Source organism: Chiloscyllium plagiosum, unplaced genomic scaffold, assembly GCF_037043375.1.
Source record: "Chiloscyllium plagiosum isolate Xiang-an unplaced genomic scaffold, Cpla_swu_hap1 HiC_scaffold_20, whole genome shotgun sequence".
Classification (NCBI taxonomy): domain Eukaryota; kingdom Metazoa; phylum Chordata; class Chondrichthyes; order Orectolobiformes; family Hemiscylliidae; genus Chiloscyllium; species Chiloscyllium plagiosum.
In genome coordinates, this window is record NW_028270158.1 from 45,348,780 (window position 1) to 45,369,699 (window position 20,920).

At 39.9% G+C, this 20,920-nt stretch overlaps 1 protein-coding gene across 1 annotated transcript in view; it reads right to left on the bottom strand.

The window, feature by feature from the left end:
* tecpr1a (tectonin beta-propeller repeat containing 1a) overlaps window positions 1-20,920 on the bottom strand; it is a 73,297-nt gene that overhangs the window by 37,197 nt on the left and 15,180 nt on the right. The window contains exons 5-12 of the mRNA XM_043711360.2: window positions 19,263-19,385; window positions 18,381-18,555; window positions 17,218-17,318; window positions 10,579-10,680; window positions 10,018-10,166; window positions 5,128-5,684; window positions 2,459-2,604; window positions 1,528-1,683 (exon numbers count right to left, since the gene is read on the bottom strand). Coding sequence (XP_043567295.2) covers window positions 1,528-1,683; window positions 2,459-2,604; window positions 5,128-5,684; window positions 10,018-10,166; window positions 10,579-10,680; window positions 17,218-17,318; window positions 18,381-18,555; window positions 19,263-19,385 — 1,509 coding nt within the window. The remainder of the gene's footprint in view (window positions 1-1,527; window positions 1,684-2,458; window positions 2,605-5,127; window positions 5,685-10,017; window positions 10,167-10,578; window positions 10,681-17,217; window positions 17,319-18,380; window positions 18,556-19,262; window positions 19,386-20,920) is intronic.

The following is a 20,920-nucleotide window of genomic DNA, read 5'->3' on the forward strand; positions in this document are numbered from 1 at the left end:
TAAGGAAGCAATTTAACCCCTCTAACTTGTTCTGCTATTCAATTAGAGCAGAACTGATCTGTATTTTAACTTTACTAGTATCTTGGCTCCTGAACTTTTAAGGCTCCGTATTCAACAAGAATTTATCAATTTTTGTTTTAAAATTTTCAGTTGACCTGAATCCAACTGAGAATTGCACATTTCAACAGGATGAATGACTGTCCTATCAGATCAAAAACCATGGCTAAAGAAACAAAAGTTACAGCCTGCAGATGTGAAGATACATGGTGTAGGAGGATCAACACTGGAAGTATAATACAAGTAATAGTTCAACATAAAATGTGCCAGAAGTTGAGAATGTATACATAATTCATAATCAGAAATCCTCATTCTTGACAAAGAAGGTGTGCTTAGTCTTTTATTTCATTCAGAAGTCCAAATGCATAAATTGTTCATAGAATTAGGCTAACTCACCTCCAACTAAGTTTATGATATGCTTCATCAAGTTCTTTTGGGAAAGCATCAAAGTGCAGTGCAGAAGCAAAATGTTGGAAAGACTGTGAATAAGATGACAAACATAGGCACCATCCCAAAGTTTATTTCATGTACTACAGATACCCAACTACTTTGGTATTCTATTTGGGTAGAAACTGTATCTCCTTTGAACTAACCTGCTTTTTGTTTAATATGTAATGAATAGGACTGAGTGTCACAGGAATAAACATTTATGTTTTTGACCAAGACAAACAAGAAACCTATACGATAATAAAACAAGAACTGTGGATGTTGGAGATCTGAAACAGAAACAGAAATTGTTGGCAAAGCTCAGCAGTAGTTTCCTAGCTGCTATCAGTTCTGTTGAGGAGTTATCGGACTCAATATGTTAAGGCTGCTTTCTTCCCACAGATGCTGCCAGACCTACTGAGTTTCGTCAGCGATTTCTGTTTTCTTTTCAAGAGTTGGTGCATGTATGGAATAAGCTACCAGAGAAGGTAGTGTACGCTAGTACACTTACAACATTTAAAAGGCATCAGGATGGGTATATGAATAGGAAGGGTTTAGATGGATATGGTCAATTAGAACTAGATTAATTTAGGACAGCTAGTGGGCATGGACAAGTTGGACCGACCTGATGATATGCTGTACATCTCTATGACTCTTCCAAATTGTAGTGATCAGGCTAATACTAATGATTACATTTATTTACAACTAAAAATAATTACACAGAAGCACTACAGTATTTAACTTACATAATACTTAGATTGTTACAAGGATAGACCTCACCTACAAGCACAAAGAATTCAAATCATGATTGTTATCCATTTTGATGTTTTCATACATTTTAGCTTATTTAAACAGCATGATTAAAACTGTTCTCCAAATATCTCAAATTCCAATCCATAAGACTGAATTATGTAGTGGAATAAATGAATTCCCCTTGAAGCAGCAAAGTACATTTGACAAAGACTCTAGTTTCTAACTCCTACCATTCAGTTCTGTTTCTGACATAAAGATAGCTGGACTGCAGAATCTACAAACAGTACTCACCTTCTTCTCATCATTGAATGTGTAGTAAATGAAAAAGATCCCATCCCGTTTTCCATCATTCCCTGTAAACTGTTCCAGTGCTACCCTGACGTCTATCCATTTGTATGGCTTTCCATCTCTCCACCACTGCATTGCTCCTTTTTTTATCCATATGGACTAGGCATAACAGCATGGTATAAGAGGGAAAAGAAAAATTATGGATCACTGGAAACATGTTTATCCAACTATAAATAATAAGCAACACTCTCCCAGTTAAAAATCCTAGCTCACAAGGATAGAAAATCACATGTTAAACAAATTGAAATATGCAGCTCCTTAAATGATGGTTACTTTGACATATTACAACACAACAAGAATAGCTCTGCATTACAAAAATGACTTGACGTTTAATCCCCTGGCAAAACATCTCTTATAAATTAAGCAAAGATTAAAAACATATCTGTGAGAAACATTATGATATCATAATCTAAATATTCAATTTATCCTGCGCCAGCTGGCGATCTGTAGGTATTGTCTCTGAATCTGAATTAGAAACATAGAAAATAGGAGCAGGAATGATCATACTGAATGGAACAGCAGGAGGCCATTCAGCCCTTTGAGCCTGTTGTTTCATTCAATATGATAATGGCTGATCACCCAACTCAGTTCCCTGTTCCCACTTTACTCCCATACTTATTTCAGAGGCTTAAGTACCCATTTAGGCTAGATGTACAAAAGGAAAGTCACACACTAGGATTATTAAATATTAAACTGAGATCCTGTCAGCATCACATTACTGCTTGTGGGAGTACACTGTGCAAATTGGTGCAATATATGCTGCATTACAACAGTGACTGCATTTCAACAAATGCTTCATTGACTATAAAATGCTTGGGATATCATGGAAAAGGAACATAAACACGAGTCTTTTAAGATGTTAGAACCACCTTACCTGTTCAACTGCTTGCTCATAATGTTTAAAATCCTCCAGCTCCCGTTTGGACCGTTCAGTTAACTGATGAATTATCTGTTTCCGCCAAACTGTCTGCTGGGTGCAGCTAATAGGCATTGAGAATGACAGCTGAGAAAATGGCTGTCCTGCAAAACCACGGAAATAGCATATGGTGGAACAAGTCACTCTCTTTTTTTATTTAAGATTTTAAAAAAGGGTCGTTTTGACATTCCTGTGACCTAAATCTGACGGGAAACAATATAAGCAACCAGTTTGAAGATAACACATTTGTGATGTGCAATACCAAAAGAAAATTTAAAACTGAAAATTTTTTCTCACAACAATGCTTTTAATCTCAAATTTTAACTCATCCATTCAAAAAGACTGCAATCACCACTAAAGGAACACAATGATAGTCAATGGCCACTTGCCCTCTCGGATCTATATCACTGTTCAAAGAAATTGTAGTCTAGATTTTTCTCTATTGCCGTAAAATCCTGGCAGCAGCAGGTGGTGAGTAGAAAGGCCAGTTTTTCAGAATGAGAAATAAGGGGCAGCAAACCACTTAATTGAGCCTATGGGGCATTTCCCACTCCTCCATCACATCTCTCAAACCACTTTGTTCTTCCCACCTAGCCTCCAAAAAGGATGCTTGATCCCTACCCAACCTGAAAGCAGAGAGCTTCCCTGGGTTCCAATGTCAGCCACAATCTCGGAGGGCTTCCTTGCAGTCCTAGTTGCGCCCACTACTGTGTTCACTGAGTTATAAGGAGAGGGTGGGACTTTTTTCACTAGAGCATAGGAGGTTGAAGGGTGGCCCTACAAGAGGTTTATCAAATCACGAGGGGCATAGATAAAGTGAATAGTAAAGGTATTTTCCCCTCAGGTAGGGGAGTTCAAAATTATTAATAAGGTGAGAGAAGAAAGATTTACAAAGCACCTGAGGGGCAACTTCTTCATACAGAGGGTGGTTTGTATGAGGAATGAACTGCCAGAGGAAGTGGTGGACGCAGGTCCAGTTACAACATTTAGAAAACATTTGTACAGGTACATCTATAGGAAGGGTTTAGAAGGATTTGGGTCAAATGCACAAGTGGGACTAGTTTAGTTTGGCAAACTTGGTAAGCATGGACAAGTTGGATCAGAGGGTCTGTTTCCATGCTGTATGACTCTATAACTGTGACTGTGCCCGGACTGCTAGTCAATCACATTGGCTGGCAGCTCTCAAGAGCAGGACATATACCAACCATCAGGGAGAAACTGAGGACTGCAGATGCTAGAGAGTCAGAGTCAAAACATGTGGCACTTGAAAAGCACAGTAGGTCAGACGGCATCCGAGAAGCAGAAGAGTTGATATTTCAGGCATAAACCCTTCAATCGTGACTTCCACCCACCCTCCGAGGACCCCCTCTCCCGCCTCCAACACACTCCATCCTCTTGGTCACCCCATGTGGGCCTCTTACCCTCCATATACAAATCACCAGATTTTTAAAGTCATCCCCATGTGCTACCTCTGTGTGGGCAAGCTTTTTAAAAGTTTATCATTTTGAAAAAGGTATTTCCTCAGAGTAGCATGACCCTTGTAAAATTCAGAGCTATTCCTGTCCTGTGACCTTACTTGATGTAGTTACATTTGCCCCATATCCTGTGATACTTTCAGTTAATGAAAATCACCATTCTTTGATTTAAAACTACTGGTTGAGTCAGCATCAAAGGTGTTTTTTGGAACAGATTTCCAACCTTCTATCACTATTTTGAGTCTTAACTTCATTACCGAAGTGCCTGGCCTTAGATTTTAGGCTATGGCTGTTTAGTCCAATATGGTGTTTAATAGTTAATGAAATAATTTCAGAGATTTTACTTCTATTACATGACCTGATTTAACTTTGCAATTGTTTCAATCAGTATTTCCTTTCATTCTATTCACAGCTTAGTTTGAAGCTATTTTTCAGAGAATTGCCAGATCGAGCAGATTTGATGGTTACAGGGGGCTGACAGGTAAACTCGACCCGGTTTGGGTTAGAAAGTGGGTTAGCAGAATTATTTTTATAGAATTCTTATAGTGAAGACAGAGGCCATTCAGCCCATCGAATCTGTGCCAACCCTCCAAAGAGCATCCCACTCAGACCAACTCTGCCACCCCATCTCCATTGCCCCACATTTACCCTAGCTAATCCTCCTATCCTGCACATTCTGGAAACTGTTGGGGCAAATTTAGCATGATCAATCCACCTAATCTGCACATCATTGGACTGAGAGGGGAAACCGGAACACTAGGCAGAAACCCATGCAGACATGGGGAGAACGTGCAAACTTCACATAGACTGTCACCCACGGTTGGATTTGAACCAGTACTCCTGGCACTGTGAGGGAGCAGTGCTGACCACTGAGCCATTGTGGGTGTGTTTCCCCTTTGATGAGTTAAAGTTTAAGAGGATGTAAGGTGGGAGGCTGGAAAATCCAACTCCTGAGGCAATAAAAATACAAGTGAGGGGTTTAGCAAATGAAGAAAGAATGGAAACTTAGTTGAGACTGCTTTCAATTAATAAAACATGTTCAGGACAGTGACTCTAGGGACAGATGTAATTTTCATTGGTGCATTAACACTATCATTATCAGCTGTATTGCTCAGGAGTAGTATAACAATAAGAATGTAAGAGACTGACTACCTGACTGGGCAGTGAACCAGTTCAGCTGGGTGTGAGCTTCTACTTCACAACCTCCTCCACTGAGCCAGGCCCAGAGTGGGTGCTCATCAGACACGTAGTGCTCTTCAATTCCAAAAGGATAGGTGCCTACAGAAGAAACACTGGATGTTTCAGCCGGGTCTGAGCTCATTGTGTTTGAGATTGAATGAGCAATAATCAATTCAGCACCATCCTGCAAAGGTCCCCCTTGGTCCGTCAAATATGGAGCTTGGGAAACAGATGGTTTAGCAACAGGTTGCACCCATTTTTCTGAAGATGCTCCCATTAAAGGGATGGTCTCAAATACATTTGCAACATCAGCACATTTTTTCTCAATGTCAGGACTGGAAGCAACATCTCCATCTCCATCTCCATCTCCATCTCCACTGGCATGGGGACATCTTGCACGCTCACCAATTGTTTCGAGAATGTTTTCAGTTTTCTTTGCCAGTTTGTCCATTTCTGAGGAGAAATCGACTTCGCTACTAATGGACACTTGTGATGGCAACCTAACTTCATCACCAAAGAAACAGCCAGCACTAAAATAAAGAGCAAATCAAAGTTGTAAGTACTTAAGAGTAATTGGCAAAATGAGGAGAAACCTATTCATACAGTAAGTTATCAGATCTGGAACATAGTACCTGAAAGTTCACAGAAACATTGAAAAATGAATTTCTAAAGGGAATTGGATAAATGCTTGAAAAAATTGCACAGCTCTGCACAAAGAACAAGAAAATGAATCTAATTAGTTAGCTCTTTCAAAACATCAACATAGGCACAATGGGCTAAATGATTTTGTTCTCTGCTATAAGCAGGGAGGCAATGGTATCATGGAATTATCGCTGGACTACTAATCCAGAGACCGAGATTATGCTTTGGGGACCTGGGTTTGAATTCCACTATGGCAACACCACCACCATGCCGGAGTATGACCTATTCCAATGTCAGGACCTCCTGCTGATTACCATATACCAGCAGACACAGATACTCTTCTCCACAACTTACAACTCTTCAGACAGTGAAACAAACCATAGCCAAATGCTGCAAGGCATGGGCAATATCCAGGTTTAGGCTGACACAAGGCAAATAACATTCATGCCACACCAATATCAAGCAATGATCATCCGCAACAAGAGAGAATCTAACTACATCCCCAACACATTAAGTTGCAATACCATCATTTAATCCACTCCTATCAACATCCTAAGGGCTGTCAGTGACCAGAAACTGAACTGCACTAGCCTTATAGATAGTGTGGCTATAATAGCAGGTCAGAGGCTAGGAATCCTGCAGTAAGTAACTCATCTCCTGACTCCCCAAAATTTATTATCTACAAGTCACATGTCAGAGGTGTGATGGAATATTCTCCATTTGTCTGGATAAGTACAGCTCCAATAACACTCAGGAAACTTGACACTATCTAGGAAAAAGCAGTCCTGTTGATTGGCAATAGGTCCATAAACATTATCGCCCTCCACCATTGAAAGTACAGAAGCAGGGGTGTCTGCCACATACAACCACATTGCAGAAATTCACCAAGGCTTCTAAGGACTGAGATGGAAATGTGTTGCTGGAAAAGCGCAGCAGGTCAGGCAGCATCTAGGGAACAGGAGAATTCCTGAAGAAGGGCTAATGCCCAAAACGTCGATTCTCCTGTTCCCTAGATGCTGCCTGACCTGCTGCGCTTTTCCAGCAACACATTTCCATCTCTGATCTCCAGCATCTGCAGACCTCACTTTCTCTTCTAAGGACTGAACCTTTTAAACTTACAACTACTGCTATCACGTAGGACAAGGGCATCAGAGGGATGGTAGCATCACCACCTGCAAGCCACTCACCAGCATAACTTGATTCACAGGGGCAGCCCACTGGAAACCAAATTCCATTATTCCCAGTGCCATCATAAAAGTTAAAGGTTTTAAACTAGAGTCATTCCGCATGGTAACAAAACATCTGGCCCACCATCATGTCTATGCTGACCGTAAAACACCAAACTACACTAATCCTATTTATTTATACTTGGTCCATTGCTTACTGTGCCCTAACACTTTAAGTACTCATCCAGAAGCTTCTTAAATGTTGCGAGAATACTTGCCTCCACCACCCTCTCAGGCAGCACAACATATACCTACAGCCCTCTGAGTAAAAAAATATTTCTTGGATCTCCTCTAAACCATTTGTTCATTACCTTAAACATATTCCCCCTGGTCTAAGACACATCTGGCATGAGATTCTCACAATCTACTCTGTCTAGGCCTCTCATAATTTTGAACCCTCAGTTAGATTATGTTTGGAATGGACTGGTTGGACTGAAGGGTCTGTTTCTGTGCTGTATAATTCTATGAACTTCTCCTTTATTAGTCTTTACGTGTTCTAGAACTTCACCATCCTAAATGAAATCCCTGGCTACAATGCCTTTCTCCTCTGTGAATACAGATGAGAAGTGTTCATTTAAGACCTCACCCATATCCAATGGCTCCATGCACAGGTTGTCACTTTGGTCTCTAACAGGTCCCACTCTTTTCGCTTGCAATCCTCCTGCTCTTAATATGCTTATAAAAAGCATTGGGGCTTATACAAAATTTCCCAATATGCCTGATTTTCAGTCCTAGGTTGACAGAAAGCATGGACCAGATTTTTGTACTAAACAAGAATTTCTATTTATTACGAGTAATTAGATTCTAGTCACAAGTAAACAGTTGTAAACCATTGACATAAAATGCTACTAATTAAAACTCGGACTTCCTTAAAACCCCACCCCATCCCACTCCCAACACACAGACAGATAGATGTATGTATAGGGCAAAAAAACACATGGATGGAAGGGGAAAACTGGACAGATAATTCAGTAATATTTGTCCACAAGATCTGTTGGGTTCGTTTTTGCTGATATGAAAGTTTCTTTTTGGCTTCCCTTTTCTGAATGCTTCCACTATTTCCAAGAAGCATGGTAAAATTTCTCTGATTTATCAATTAAAAGTCCACAGCTTGCAGCAACTGCTGGGGAAAGATTCATTGGTTTTCTTCAAGTTTAAAGTGAGTTTTGACTGCTGAAAACCAAGAGATAGCCCTTGAGCTGAGGCAGACCAAAATCCTTCTCTATCTTGCTCCAGCTCCAAGCTGTTCAGTTAGCTAAGAACCAGTCACAGGGTTGTTGGCAAAAAAAAGATCCTTGTCATTAACAACTATGCATTAGCCCATAGACCAATCAACATCTGTAACCAGCTGCATCTGTACACAAGTCCTCAGCTCCTCCTCATGTGCAATCACTTCAACTGCAAGTAATTACAGGTCATTCTGCTTATAATGCACATTTCATTAATGCAAATTCGCTATAATGTCATTGATTCATTGAGGACACTGTTTCTAAAACAAGCGTATATTGGTTATATCGCAAATCCAAACCCAATAATTTAAATGGTGCTCCTGTTATGCGCTTTTCTTATTAGGCAGGATTGCACGAGAATGTAACTAGCATGTTATAGCAGAACTGACTATATTTATGATACCTGATGGGAATCAGGTTTCTCACTTTCCAAAACATATAGCTAGTGTTTCAGAAAAATTTAAAACAGTACCTTTTCATTTCAGTCCACAGTTCTTTATAATCCTACTTGAAAATATATCAGTTGCTTCACTTCCCTAGATCCAAATGTTTCTGTCTAGCTCTTTGCCTAACAGTACTGAATTTACCTTGACCAAACAGGTTCAAGATGGCAGCTCATTATCACCATCTCAAGGGTACTATGCATGGGCAATAAATTCTATTCCACAAACCTCATGGATGAACAAAATTCAAGATTCTGTGACATATTATGTTGTATCAGCGAATATTCAATGAACATGGAAAGGAATTTTCAGCGCAGGAATTTGCTAAGTTAAGCCTCATTGTGAGAAACAGGGACTCTCTTTACATTTCATTAAAGTGGCTGAGTTTAAAATAGACACTTGTCACTAGAAAATGGCTGACTCTCAGTAGACTGAAATAGCTGATAGTACTCCAACTTAGACATCAGCTACAAGCAATCAAGAGTCTAAGAAAACCTGACCACATGACTATTATAATTACAAAGGAAGGCTTGCAGTTTGTCAGAGTAAATTGTAATCAGTGGAGGGAATGGAATTATTTCAGTAGGCAGAAGTTTCTTGAGTGTACTGCAAATTTAGTATTTTTTGCACTTTTTGTCGAGAGAAACAACTGAATTTAATGGACAATTTGGAAGATATGTAATCCTGATGTATAATGCAGAACTTTACCAGAAATAATTGCATCCATTATTAACCAATCTTACACAAAAATCAAAATAAACACAGTAGACTCTGTGCGTGTAGACTTTGGTGGACAATGGGACGAGTAACAACTAGTTAGTGTATCAATGGTTAATATGCCACTACTGATGGGGTGTTACAAACGCTTAATTCCGTTGGATGATCAGAATTATAAGTTGCTGTTTAAAGATTCAGTAAGATAAATATGGGGAGAAATTATTTCCCCTGGAATGAGGAATTCCAGAACAAGGGAGTATTAATTTGAAAATTTGAGCTACGACATTTAGTGGTGATGGCAGGATATAGTCCTTCTTATAAAGAGTACTGGAAATATGGAATTCTGTCTCTAAATTACATTAAGATTGGAAATCAATTGAAAATTTCAAAAACAGACGAATAGATTTTTGTTGGGTATCAGTGGAACAAAGGCAGGTGAATGGAGCTACGATATTGGTCGCTGCTTATTAAAGTGAATGATGGAACATGTTTGAGGAGCTGACTAGCCTCTTTCTAATACTGTTCCTTCCTACAAATGATTACCATTTATCTCAACATTTGTATGTGTATGTTGCAAATCCTTGTGTCTTTGATGGGTTACTGTACCTTGCAAGACTGGTAGCACTGCCTGTACGAGAAGCTCGGTCATGCTCTCTGCTAGCTACTATTATTTTCCAAGCTTTTCCACTGTATTCAGTTGGTGTCACTCCATGACGGAAATAAATATTACGATCTTCATAACCAATTCCCCAAACCTTGGATTAGAACAAAAAATAAAATTGTGTAAGTGGCACAGTGCAGCCTGCTGTCCAATTTAATTTAAGCCAGCTGGCAAAACAAAGTGTTTGCGTATAATAACATATTGATAGAGGAATTTCAAAGCTAAACTTAGTTACTATAATTACAGCCTTGAGCATCACCCACAACAACCCACTGAAATAAATTGATCAAAATTGTTTTGAAGATAATTTTGAAAAGATTTAGGAACAAAGTAGAATAATTAAATTCAGGTATAAATAAAACTGGGAAGATTAAACATGAAAACAAATTGCATTATGTAGACACATTTGATTTGAAACAATGCAATAAAACTTTGTGCCAGTTACATCCAACTGGTCTTAAAAAGCACGAGAACTGTCAAAGAAGGAAATAAAAAATTATTCATACCTGATCATTTAATCCCACATTCACCATTACCATCTCTATATTCATACAAATCCAGCCTGTTCCTACAGGGTTCTCAGAGCAGACACCTCTTCGAAACCAGACCTAGTGACAGAGAAACACTGCTTGCAAAATGATACATACATTTTTAAAGTGTTCAACACTTTTTGAAAGAGGAGACAGAGATAAACTATTTCAAGGGCAGGGGAATCAGTAACCAGATTTAAGTTTACTTGCAAAAGAAAAGAGAGAGATGAGGAGGACTTCTTTAAAACCTAGTGATCTGGAAAGCATCTTCTGCAAAGATGGTGCGAGCAGAATCAATATTAACTTTCAAAAGGGAATTGGAGATATAGTTGAAAAATAAAAAAAAACAGAAAAAAGGACACAGGAGTAGAATGAGAGTGCTCTTTCAAAAGAGATTGTACAGGCATGATGCATTTTAAAAAATTAGATTAGATTCCCTACAGTACAGAAACAGGCCATTTGGCCCATAAGTCCAGCGATCTTCTGAAGAGTAACCCACCCAGACCCATTCCTATGTTTACCTCTGACTAATGCACCAAACACTATTGGCAATTTAGCATGGCCAATTGACCTGACTTGCACATCTTTGAATTGTGGGAGGAAACCGGAGTTCCTGGAGGAAACTGGATTTAGTAAAATAAAAACAAAAAATGCTGTATGTACTCAGTGATGAAGGCAGGATCTGTAGAGAGAATCTGATTCATAATCAATAATCCCTTAATCAGAACTGCAAGTTAGAAATTTAACAGGATTTTGCAAGTAAGGTGTCGGGGGGTGGGTGGGGCGAACAGGAGGATAAAGGGAAAGCCTATGATATGGTGGTGGGCAGAAGAGGTTAATTGGTAAAAGGTTTCAAATTACAAAGCCAAAGCGAAAAGTAATGGACAGTTATAAGAAACAAATTGAACTCTGGGGTTAGCTAGCACCTGTCCAAATGCAAAGTGAATGAGTAAAGAACGAACCAAGAGGAACACGAACATGAACCAAAATGGAGGTTAAGGTAGTGATCTAAAATTACTGCACTCAATGTTGAATCTTGATGGCTACAGACTACCGAGTCACAAGGACTCAAATCTAAATATGAAACAAAATTTGAGACTGAGCCACATAAGGAGATGGCTCAGCAAGCAAACAACAGCTTGTACGAAGAAACAGGTCTTAATAAGCATCTTAAGGGAGAATAGAGAAGCGTGGAGATTCAAGTTTCAAAACTTCAAGACCTAAGCAGCTGAGGGCATGGCTTCCATCGTTAGGGCAATAAAATCAAGGATTCACAAGGGGCCAGGATTGGAGCAGCACAGATATCTTGTGGAGTTGTGGGGCTGGAAGAGATAACAGAGAGTGAGTGAGTGCCAAGGCCACGGAAATGAAAATTTCAAAATTAAAATGTCACTGGATGGGGTGTCAAGTTGCAATTACAATGAAGATGGATGAAGAGGAATTGTGTGATTTAGAATACAGGTTGCTACAATCAATGAGAGTAAAATACGCTGCACTTACAGACAAATTGAAATGTGCAATGCCTGAGAACAGACTGAAATTCCACAATAATAGGATCATACTTGGAGCAGTAAACTAGATACATTGTTATCTGACTATATCAAAAGTATTCTGGGTTCTTTCCTCGGCTGTTCAATAGTTCTACTTTGAGGTTTATATCCTTTTATTAGTCTTCAAGTAATTTATTGAAAACATTTTCTTCAACATTGGTTTATTACTACATGTAAGCTTCATTCTAGAACAATGGGAAATTGACAAAGTACCAGGAGGGCAACAGAGTGGAGAGAGATTCCAAAAGGTATTTGGGAGGTGATCAGACAAGTTTTGAACAAAGAATAAAAACTGAGTTAATGAGATACAGAAAGAGGACAACTGAAAGTGACTTTAGAAGAGAGGGCAACATGGAATTAGAACAAATAGATGAATTATTTGCTTGGATTGCATCTGATGAACAAAGCAAAATATTAAGACAGACAAAGAATAGAAATTTCAAAAGTGATGGTTTGCAACATGTATTTATATAGGTGCCCTTAAACAATCACAAGGAGGTTCACACAGGTGTGTTATAAAGCAAAATTTTACTCTTAAGGAGATTCAAGCAGATATCAGAAAACTTGGTCAAAGGATTGGTTTTAATGTAGCATAGAATCAGAGTCGTGGAGATGAAACAGACCTTTCAATCCACCTGTCCATGCCGACCAGATATCCCAACCCGACCAGATATCCCAACCCAATCTAGTCCCACCTGCCAGCACCTGGTCTATATCCCACCAAATCCTTCCTATTTATATACCCATCCAAATCCCTTTTAAATGTTGCATTTGTACTAGCTCACTTCCTCTGGCAGCTCTTTCCATATATGTACCACCCTCTGCGTGAAAATGTTGCCCCTTAGGTCTCTTTTATATCTTTCCCCTCTCACCCTAAACCTATGCCCTCTAGTTCTGGACTCCCCCACCCCAGGGAAAAGACCTGTCTATTTATCCTATCCATGCCCGTCATGATTTTGTAAACCTCTATAAGGTCACCCCTCAGTCTCTGATGCTCCAGGGAAAACAGCCCCATACTGTTCAGCCTCTCCTGTAGCTCAAATCCTCCAACCCTGGCAACATCCTTGTAAATCTTTTCTGAACCCTTTTAAGTTTCACAACATCTTTCCGATAGGAAGGAGACCAGAATTGCAGGCAATATTCCAATAGTGGCCTAACCAATGTCCTGTACAGCCACAACATGACCTCCCAACTCCTGCACTCAAAACTCTGACCAATAAAGGAAAGCATACCAAACACCTTCTTCACTATCCCATCTACTTGCAATTTCACTTTCAAGGAGCTATGAACCTGCACTCCAAGGTCTCTTTGTTCAGCAACACTCCCTAGGACCTTCCCATTAAGTGTATAGGTCCTGCTAAGATTTGCCTTCCCAAAATGCAGCACCTCACATTTATCTGAATTAAACTCCATCTGCCACTTCTCAGCCCATCGGTCCATCTGATCAAGATCCCATTGTAATCGGAGGTAACCTTCTTTGCTGTCCACTACATCTCCAATCTTAAAAGTAAAGAGGGTAAGATGGGTATAGGAGAGAATTTAGAGCTTCAATTCTAGGCAGTTGAAGGTACAGCCACCAACAGTAGAGAGATTAAACTTGGGAAATGTACGGAGATCTTAATTTATAGAACACAGATATGTCAGAGGATTGAAAGGCTGGATCTAAACAGACATAGGGAAGATGAAGCCAGGGAGGGACTTGAAAAACAAGTTGAAAATTTTAAAACCAAGGTTTATGGATGTGGTTCCAATCAAGTGGGCTGCTTTGTCCTGGATAGTGTCAAGTTTCTGGAGTGTTGTTTGAGCTGCAACCATCTAGGCAAGTGGGGAGTATTCCATCACACTCCTGACTTGGACCTTGTAAATGTTGGACAGGCTTTGTGGACTCAGGAGATAGATTACTCACCTCAGTATTACTAGCATTTCACCTGCTCTTCTAGCCACTGTGTTTAGGTGGTAAGTCTTATTGAGTTTCAAGTCAATGTTAACCGCCAGAATGCTGATAGTGGGGGATTCAGTGATAATGAAACCATTGAATGTCAAGGGATGGGAGTCAGATTGTCTCTTATTGGAGATGATCATTGTCTGGCATTTGTATGGTATAAATATTACTCTGCTTTCGTCAATATATGGGGCCACATAAATATATGTTGAAGACCAAAGTAATTGTCTTTAGTCCATACACAAGCTCTGTTTCCTTGTAAGTGCTGTCAAAATGCTACCTCAGGGTCACATTTAAACTCAAAAGTGATATTTGACCTCGTATCAATGTCACGATGAAGACTGCCTATTTCCACCTCTGTAAAATTACCCAACTTTGCTTCTGCCATAGCTCATTTACTAAGACCCCAATCCATGAATTTATTTTCAGTAGACTTTAGTATTCCATTGTACTCTATCTGCCATCTGCCCACATTCTATTTTATATAAGCTTTAGATTTAAAATTTTGAAATCAAAGTGTTACTAAATTGAGTCCTGATGCAAGGGGTGACGGGTGAGAGGGGACTCATGAAAATTAAGACGCAGTGTGGCATAATTTTGGAAAATTTCAAAATTATGAAAAATAGAATGGAGGCAGATGGATAAGAGTACTCTTGCTTAAGGAGCATATAGAGGGAGGTCAAATCCTGGTCACCAGGGAAAGGGATGGAGATTAGGGCCAAGCCAAAGAGTTGATTTAAATCTTGTGTTTACCTCTAATGATGTACACTTGAAGCTCACGAGGGCAAAATTCATGCAGATTGGGGGACAGAGTGCGTTGCCATTCAGCCTGGGGTTTCTTCCTCTCTGAGGCCTGTGTGTGGACAGGCATTTGTGGAAGAGTAGGGAAAGGTGAACAGCTGGAAGTGTGCACAATTCTCTCTTTCACACTTAAACACAAACACAGGTCTCTCTTGCTCACAGACACTTTCTCTTGCTTTCACTCAATGTCTGTCTGTCTGTCTCTCTTTCACACTCAGTGCCTCTCTCACACGCTCACACTTCCCTCTCTTACACATGCATACAGTGTCACCCTCACGCACATATGCACACATAGACACACACTTTCACACGGCGTCTCTTACACACTCAGACATCCCTCTCTCACACACACTCTTGTTCTCTCGCTCATTCACATAAACACACACATTCTTGCATTCCTTCATGAATGAGAGAGTAACATGCAGTTACTCTCTCATTCACACACTATCTTGTACTCTCTCATGCACACACACATGCTCTTATCTCTATCTCTTACACAAACTTGCTCTCTCACACATACACACTCTTAGAACCATAGAGATGTACAGAATGGAAACAAACCTTTCAGTCCAACTTGTCCATGCCAACTAGATATCCTAAAAAATCTACTCCCATTTGCTAGCAGTTGGCCCATATCACTCCAAACTCTTCTTATTCATTTGACTATCCAGATGCCTTTAAAATGTTGCAATTGTACCAGCCTCCACAATTTCCTCTGGCAGCTCATTGCATGCACGCACCATCTCTGCGTGAAAATGTTGCCCCTTACGTCCCTTTTATATCTTTCCCCTCTCACCTTAAACCTGTGTCCTCTAGTTTTGGAATCCCTTTCCCCACGGAAAAGACCTTGGCTCTTCAATCTATCCATGCCCCTCATGATTTTATAAACCTCTAAGGTCACCCCTCAGCCTACAATGCTCCAGGGAAAATAGCCCCAGTCTATTCATGCTCTCCCTATAGCCCAAACCCTTCAACCTTGGCAACATCCTTGTAAGGGTTCAAAAAAGATTTACAAGTTTCACAACATCCTTTCTATAGCAGGGAGACCAGAACTGTGCGCAGTATCCCAATATTGGCCTATGCAATGTACTACTGCTGCCACATGACCTTCCAACTCCTATACTCTATAAGAACTCGGACGACAGAGCAGTTATCCATGCAGTCATGATACAACCCTCAGAAGCAAGAGACCACCTGCTTCCTTATGCTGATGGAGGTCTCTAGTCCCAGGCAAATATTGAAGTCACTGTCCTCCATGAAGGAGGAGTGAACCCGGTCATGAACAATCAGCTATCATCCAGCAGCCATTGACAGGAAGGGAATGGAATCATTCTGTTAGATCCTGAGCACAAGGGACAGACCATGGTTTTTCTCTCATTATAATTACAACATTTAAAAGGCATTTGGATGGGTATATGAATAGGAAGAGTTTGGAGGGATATGGGCCAAGTGCTGGGAAATGGGACTAGATTAGTTTAGGATATCTGGTTGGCATGGACGAGTTGGACTGAAGGGTCTGTTTCTGTGCTGTATGTCTCTATGACTATTTGTCTCCTTTGCATACACACACCTCTTGTCAACTTAAAGAGCTGCACTATTTAAAATATTGTTTGGCTTTAGAAAGCAGATATAATTTGAGAAAGCCCACAGCTGGTTCACAATGCCGCCCACCACTAACCATCCTCTAAGAGCTCACTATTATTACATCTTCTAGTACAGCAGTGACTGTGCAGAAAACAAAGGGTCCATGTTTAAAATTGTGGTTTATGATTTATTTCCTGGTCTCAGCTGAGGAACTCCAAACCAATGCATATATTATTTACAATAATATTGTGGATGTAGGTTTGCTCGCTGAGCTGGAAGGTTCATTTCCAGACGTTTCGTCACCCTACTAGGTAACATCTTCAGTGGGCCTTAGGTGAAGCACTGCTGAAAATTCCTGCTTTATATGTTTGGGTTTCTTTGGGTTGGTGATGTCATTTCCTGTAGTGAAGTCACTTCCTGTTCCTTTTCTCAGGGGGTGGTAGATGGGGTCTAACTCTATCAACAAATACATCGAGTTAGACCCCATCTACCACCCTTGACAAAAGGAACAGGAAGTGACTTCACCACAGGAAATGACAACACCATCCCAAAGAAACCCAAACATATAAATAGAAAGCAGGAGTTTTCAGCAGTACTTCACCTGAGGCCCACTGAAGATGTTACCTAGTAGGGTGACAAAATGTCTGGAAACGAACCTTCCAGCTCAGTGAGCAAACCTACATCCAAAACCTCGCTAACAATAATATTGTATAGACTACCTGCAGTTTGTGTACTTACTCTTCTGTCCCGTGTGATAGCCCATAGTACATTAACGCCCACTGATACCTGAACAAGACCATTTTCAGAGTTTGGTGGTTCAACAATCTTCCAAGAACTCCCTATAGATCAAGTAACAGAGAACACATTTATAGCATCCGTAACATGACACCCAGTGGAAAACTGCAGTGTCTTGGGCTATTATTTGGCCAAGATGCAGCACTTTAATTTATGAATAAATAAATGAGAAGACAAGGCTTTTCATCTATTCATAAAGACTTTGTGAAAATTAAGTCTGAAGAAATATAATTTTATCAGAAATGCCTTGACATGCCACACTGAACAGTAAAGCTCTGGCCTCTCGTTGTCCAGATTTTTTCATAATTTTAAATTACTTAATCTGGCTGTTTCCAAACATGACTAACAGTTGAACTCCAGCCCTAAGTTGTAAATCCATCCTCCTGGACCGCTGCAATATTCACATACCCAAAACATGACTTCCTCATTTGTCATCAAATATGAGGTCAGTGGCTGACTGCATTGATTAATTTAGCGACCATGTCTCATACTTCTTTTACTAGCTTACAGCTTTCAACCACACTGAGAGGATCATATTACTATCTTTGTGTCAAAGAGGTTTCCATTATTGGGTGGAACCTTTTGCTGCTCCAAGCAGTGACAGGCATTGCAGCTGTCCCTTGATTTGAGAGTGATGTCTATTTTGGGTCACAAATTTCTGTTCTGGGTCTTTGTGGGACTGAATCGGCTGAACAGGTCTTTGGGCACATGGCATAGAATGACTCATGGGGTAATGGGATCTGGTGTGAGGGAATTTCTTCCTTTTCTTTCCTTCTGTGCTCCAGCTCTGCCTCATCAGGATGACATTTGGAAGCATGATGTTGCTTGATGGAACATTGCAGAAAGTAATAATGTCATTTGGGTTATATCTAAATAGCGTGTATGCCTTAGTGTTCCTGATTCACAACATCTACAACACAAAAATCTAAATTTAAATGCACAAAGACCATTTGCTGAATGAGCTCTTTCTGCACTTTATACTTATTTGCAATTTTAGGTAGACACTTTCTTGCCTGCGTATTCAATGAGATTCCTAACTTTGATGTTCTATATCAACATATTAACAATAATTATGAGTGCATTCATGCTAAACTAAAATTGTATACCTTTAGGATTCTCTCTGTTTATTCCATCCCTCACAATCAGCTGACCTTCCCATAATACAGCACACAAAAGATCTCCCGGTCCACAAGTTATCTGAACTACTTCCCCAGGAGTCTGGATTTCAGTCCACATAGAACCTTCAGGATTCTGGTCATTTATATTTTCTCTATAGAATACCTGAAAGAAACCAAATGCTAAGTTATACACCACACTGGTTCAGGTTAAGACCTTTTGTTCTGAGGAAAACATTTGTCCTTTCAAAAGACCTGTATGTCTTAAAACAGTCTTAAAGTATTCTTCTGGATTCAACGTTTAACTATTGCACTTGCCACAAAATTTGTAGAGAAACACGAACATGTACTGAAATTATGGGCAAAACATTTTGCTCTCTCAAGTGACAAGCTTGGAAGTAGGAAGGGCATTTAATGACTCCCATCCTGGCCTAGGTCCTCCATGATCCTGAAACTGATGGCAGGATGCTGAGCGCACGAGCTGCTGGTCTCTGATTGGCCAGCAGTTGTACCCAAGAAAAGGGAGTAGCAGTCTCCCATCAGCAGACAAGATCCCCTACAGCAGGAGGTTCAGCCTAGTGTCACGTCTGTTGTACATTTGTTGTTAAATTGCAAAGACTGGCAAGTATACACATTCTTTTTAAAAAGTGATAGAAAAGGGATATGATTCATGGTTTCAACACCAGGGTAGGAACACTGCCTTCAATGTAGCCTGTGGTGACTACTGCAGAAGAAGGGGAAGGCATTCACATTCTTGATTGCTAGCCAGTCACTTCAGGTGGAATTGAATCTGCATAGTTTTGGTCATGTTGCTTCTGCAGATATTTTCAGATTAAACATTTCCATGACAATACCTCTTTGAATTTACTGTACCTTTCCTTGTACTGTTACTGCCCAGACTGAAAGATGTCCTAAAGGTTCATCAGTGATTTCCCATCCTCCTACTGCAATATCATTAAAGGGATCTGGCAGTGGTCCAGTCTCTTGTAAAGGAATCTGATTTTAAAAAATCTCAGTTAAAAACATGTAACAAGCTTCTACTTTGCTGTTTCATTCCAAGTTGATTAATTTAAAAGCATTTAAATTTAAAACAAAACACTTCACATTCACTATATGAATTACAAGGCATACTTGCATTGACATTACTGTAAAAGTACATCATGGGATCAAAATCTTATGACTTTTTTCACATCATTAACAATTGTGGTTCTTTTGGTTTATGTTACTGAACTCTCAGGTTCCAAGTCAGATTGCGTTTCTATAATATCAGGAATTTCAGCACAGTCAAGAGATAGTGTTAGCAGAAGGGAAACCCAATGTACAGGATGTATCACCAGCTGCAGTAACTTGAGCATTGGGTTTTTGGAACTTGGAATTTTTGGAGTTACTATGGTGCATCTGCCAGGTTTAGTTACATGGATAAAACATACAGTGGTCACACTGCAGATTAGGGGCTTGCAGGCAGTTAGGGAATCAGTGACCGCCTGGCAGTTCAAGAGAACTAGGCAATTGTGTAACAGTTCCTTGAGGTCTAGTTCAAGAATCAGCTTTCCATTCTGGATACGATGAAGGTGATGGTTCCTCAGAGAATGCAACAAGCACTAAGCTTGTGGCACCATTGGTGGGCCAACTGTACAGAAGGAAAGAGAGTGGAAGAATATTAGTGATAGGGCATACATTAATTATGGGAACAGATTGGTGTTTTATGGCTGTATATGTAATAGAGCTGAGGCTGAGTTCCAGGGGATGGAGTGTTTTGCTAGTGGTGGAGCAGGCTTCAAAATTGCTCTTCACATGTGTGGAACCAGGAGAGATACAATACCAGGATCCACCAAATGCTGGAATAGAGAGTAGTAAGTTCATAGATGGAGTTGGAATAAAGAGAATAAAAACATTGAGTAAGGATCACACTGCATTTATGAGAATTGCAGAGAATAGAAAATAAGATTGGTAAGTCACAGACACAGATTGCCACACACAGTATAATGTTATAATATTGAGAGAGACCTGGCTGAAGGATGGGCAGGTCTGGGTGTTAGATATTCCTGGTTTCGGCATCTTCAATTTATTTGGTTAGAAGGTGTTCAGGGAAGTTAGGTTAGGAAGAAAAGGATTAGGGATGCTAGCTTTGATTAACAGGATGTATCAAAAGGTTCAAGGTCAAAATTGATATGGTTAAAGGTAAGAATCTAAAAAGGTGTAACTACATTGCTCAGCATAGCCTACAGACCACTAGCTTGTGGGTAGAATGTTGAGGAACAAATCTGCAAGGAAATCATAGAGAGGTCCAAGTATTACAAAGTATTTATAATGGGAGACTTCAATTACCTAAATATACACTGGGACAGTGGTAGTGTTAAGGACTGAGGAGCAAGCATTCTTTGAAGATATTCAGGACAATTGTTTTACAACAGTATAGATCAAATCCAACAAGAAAGGCAGCACTGCCATAGCTGGACCTTGAAAATGAAATGGGCCAAGTCGGTTAAGTGTCATTGAGAGAATATTTATGTGACAGTAATAATTTGTAG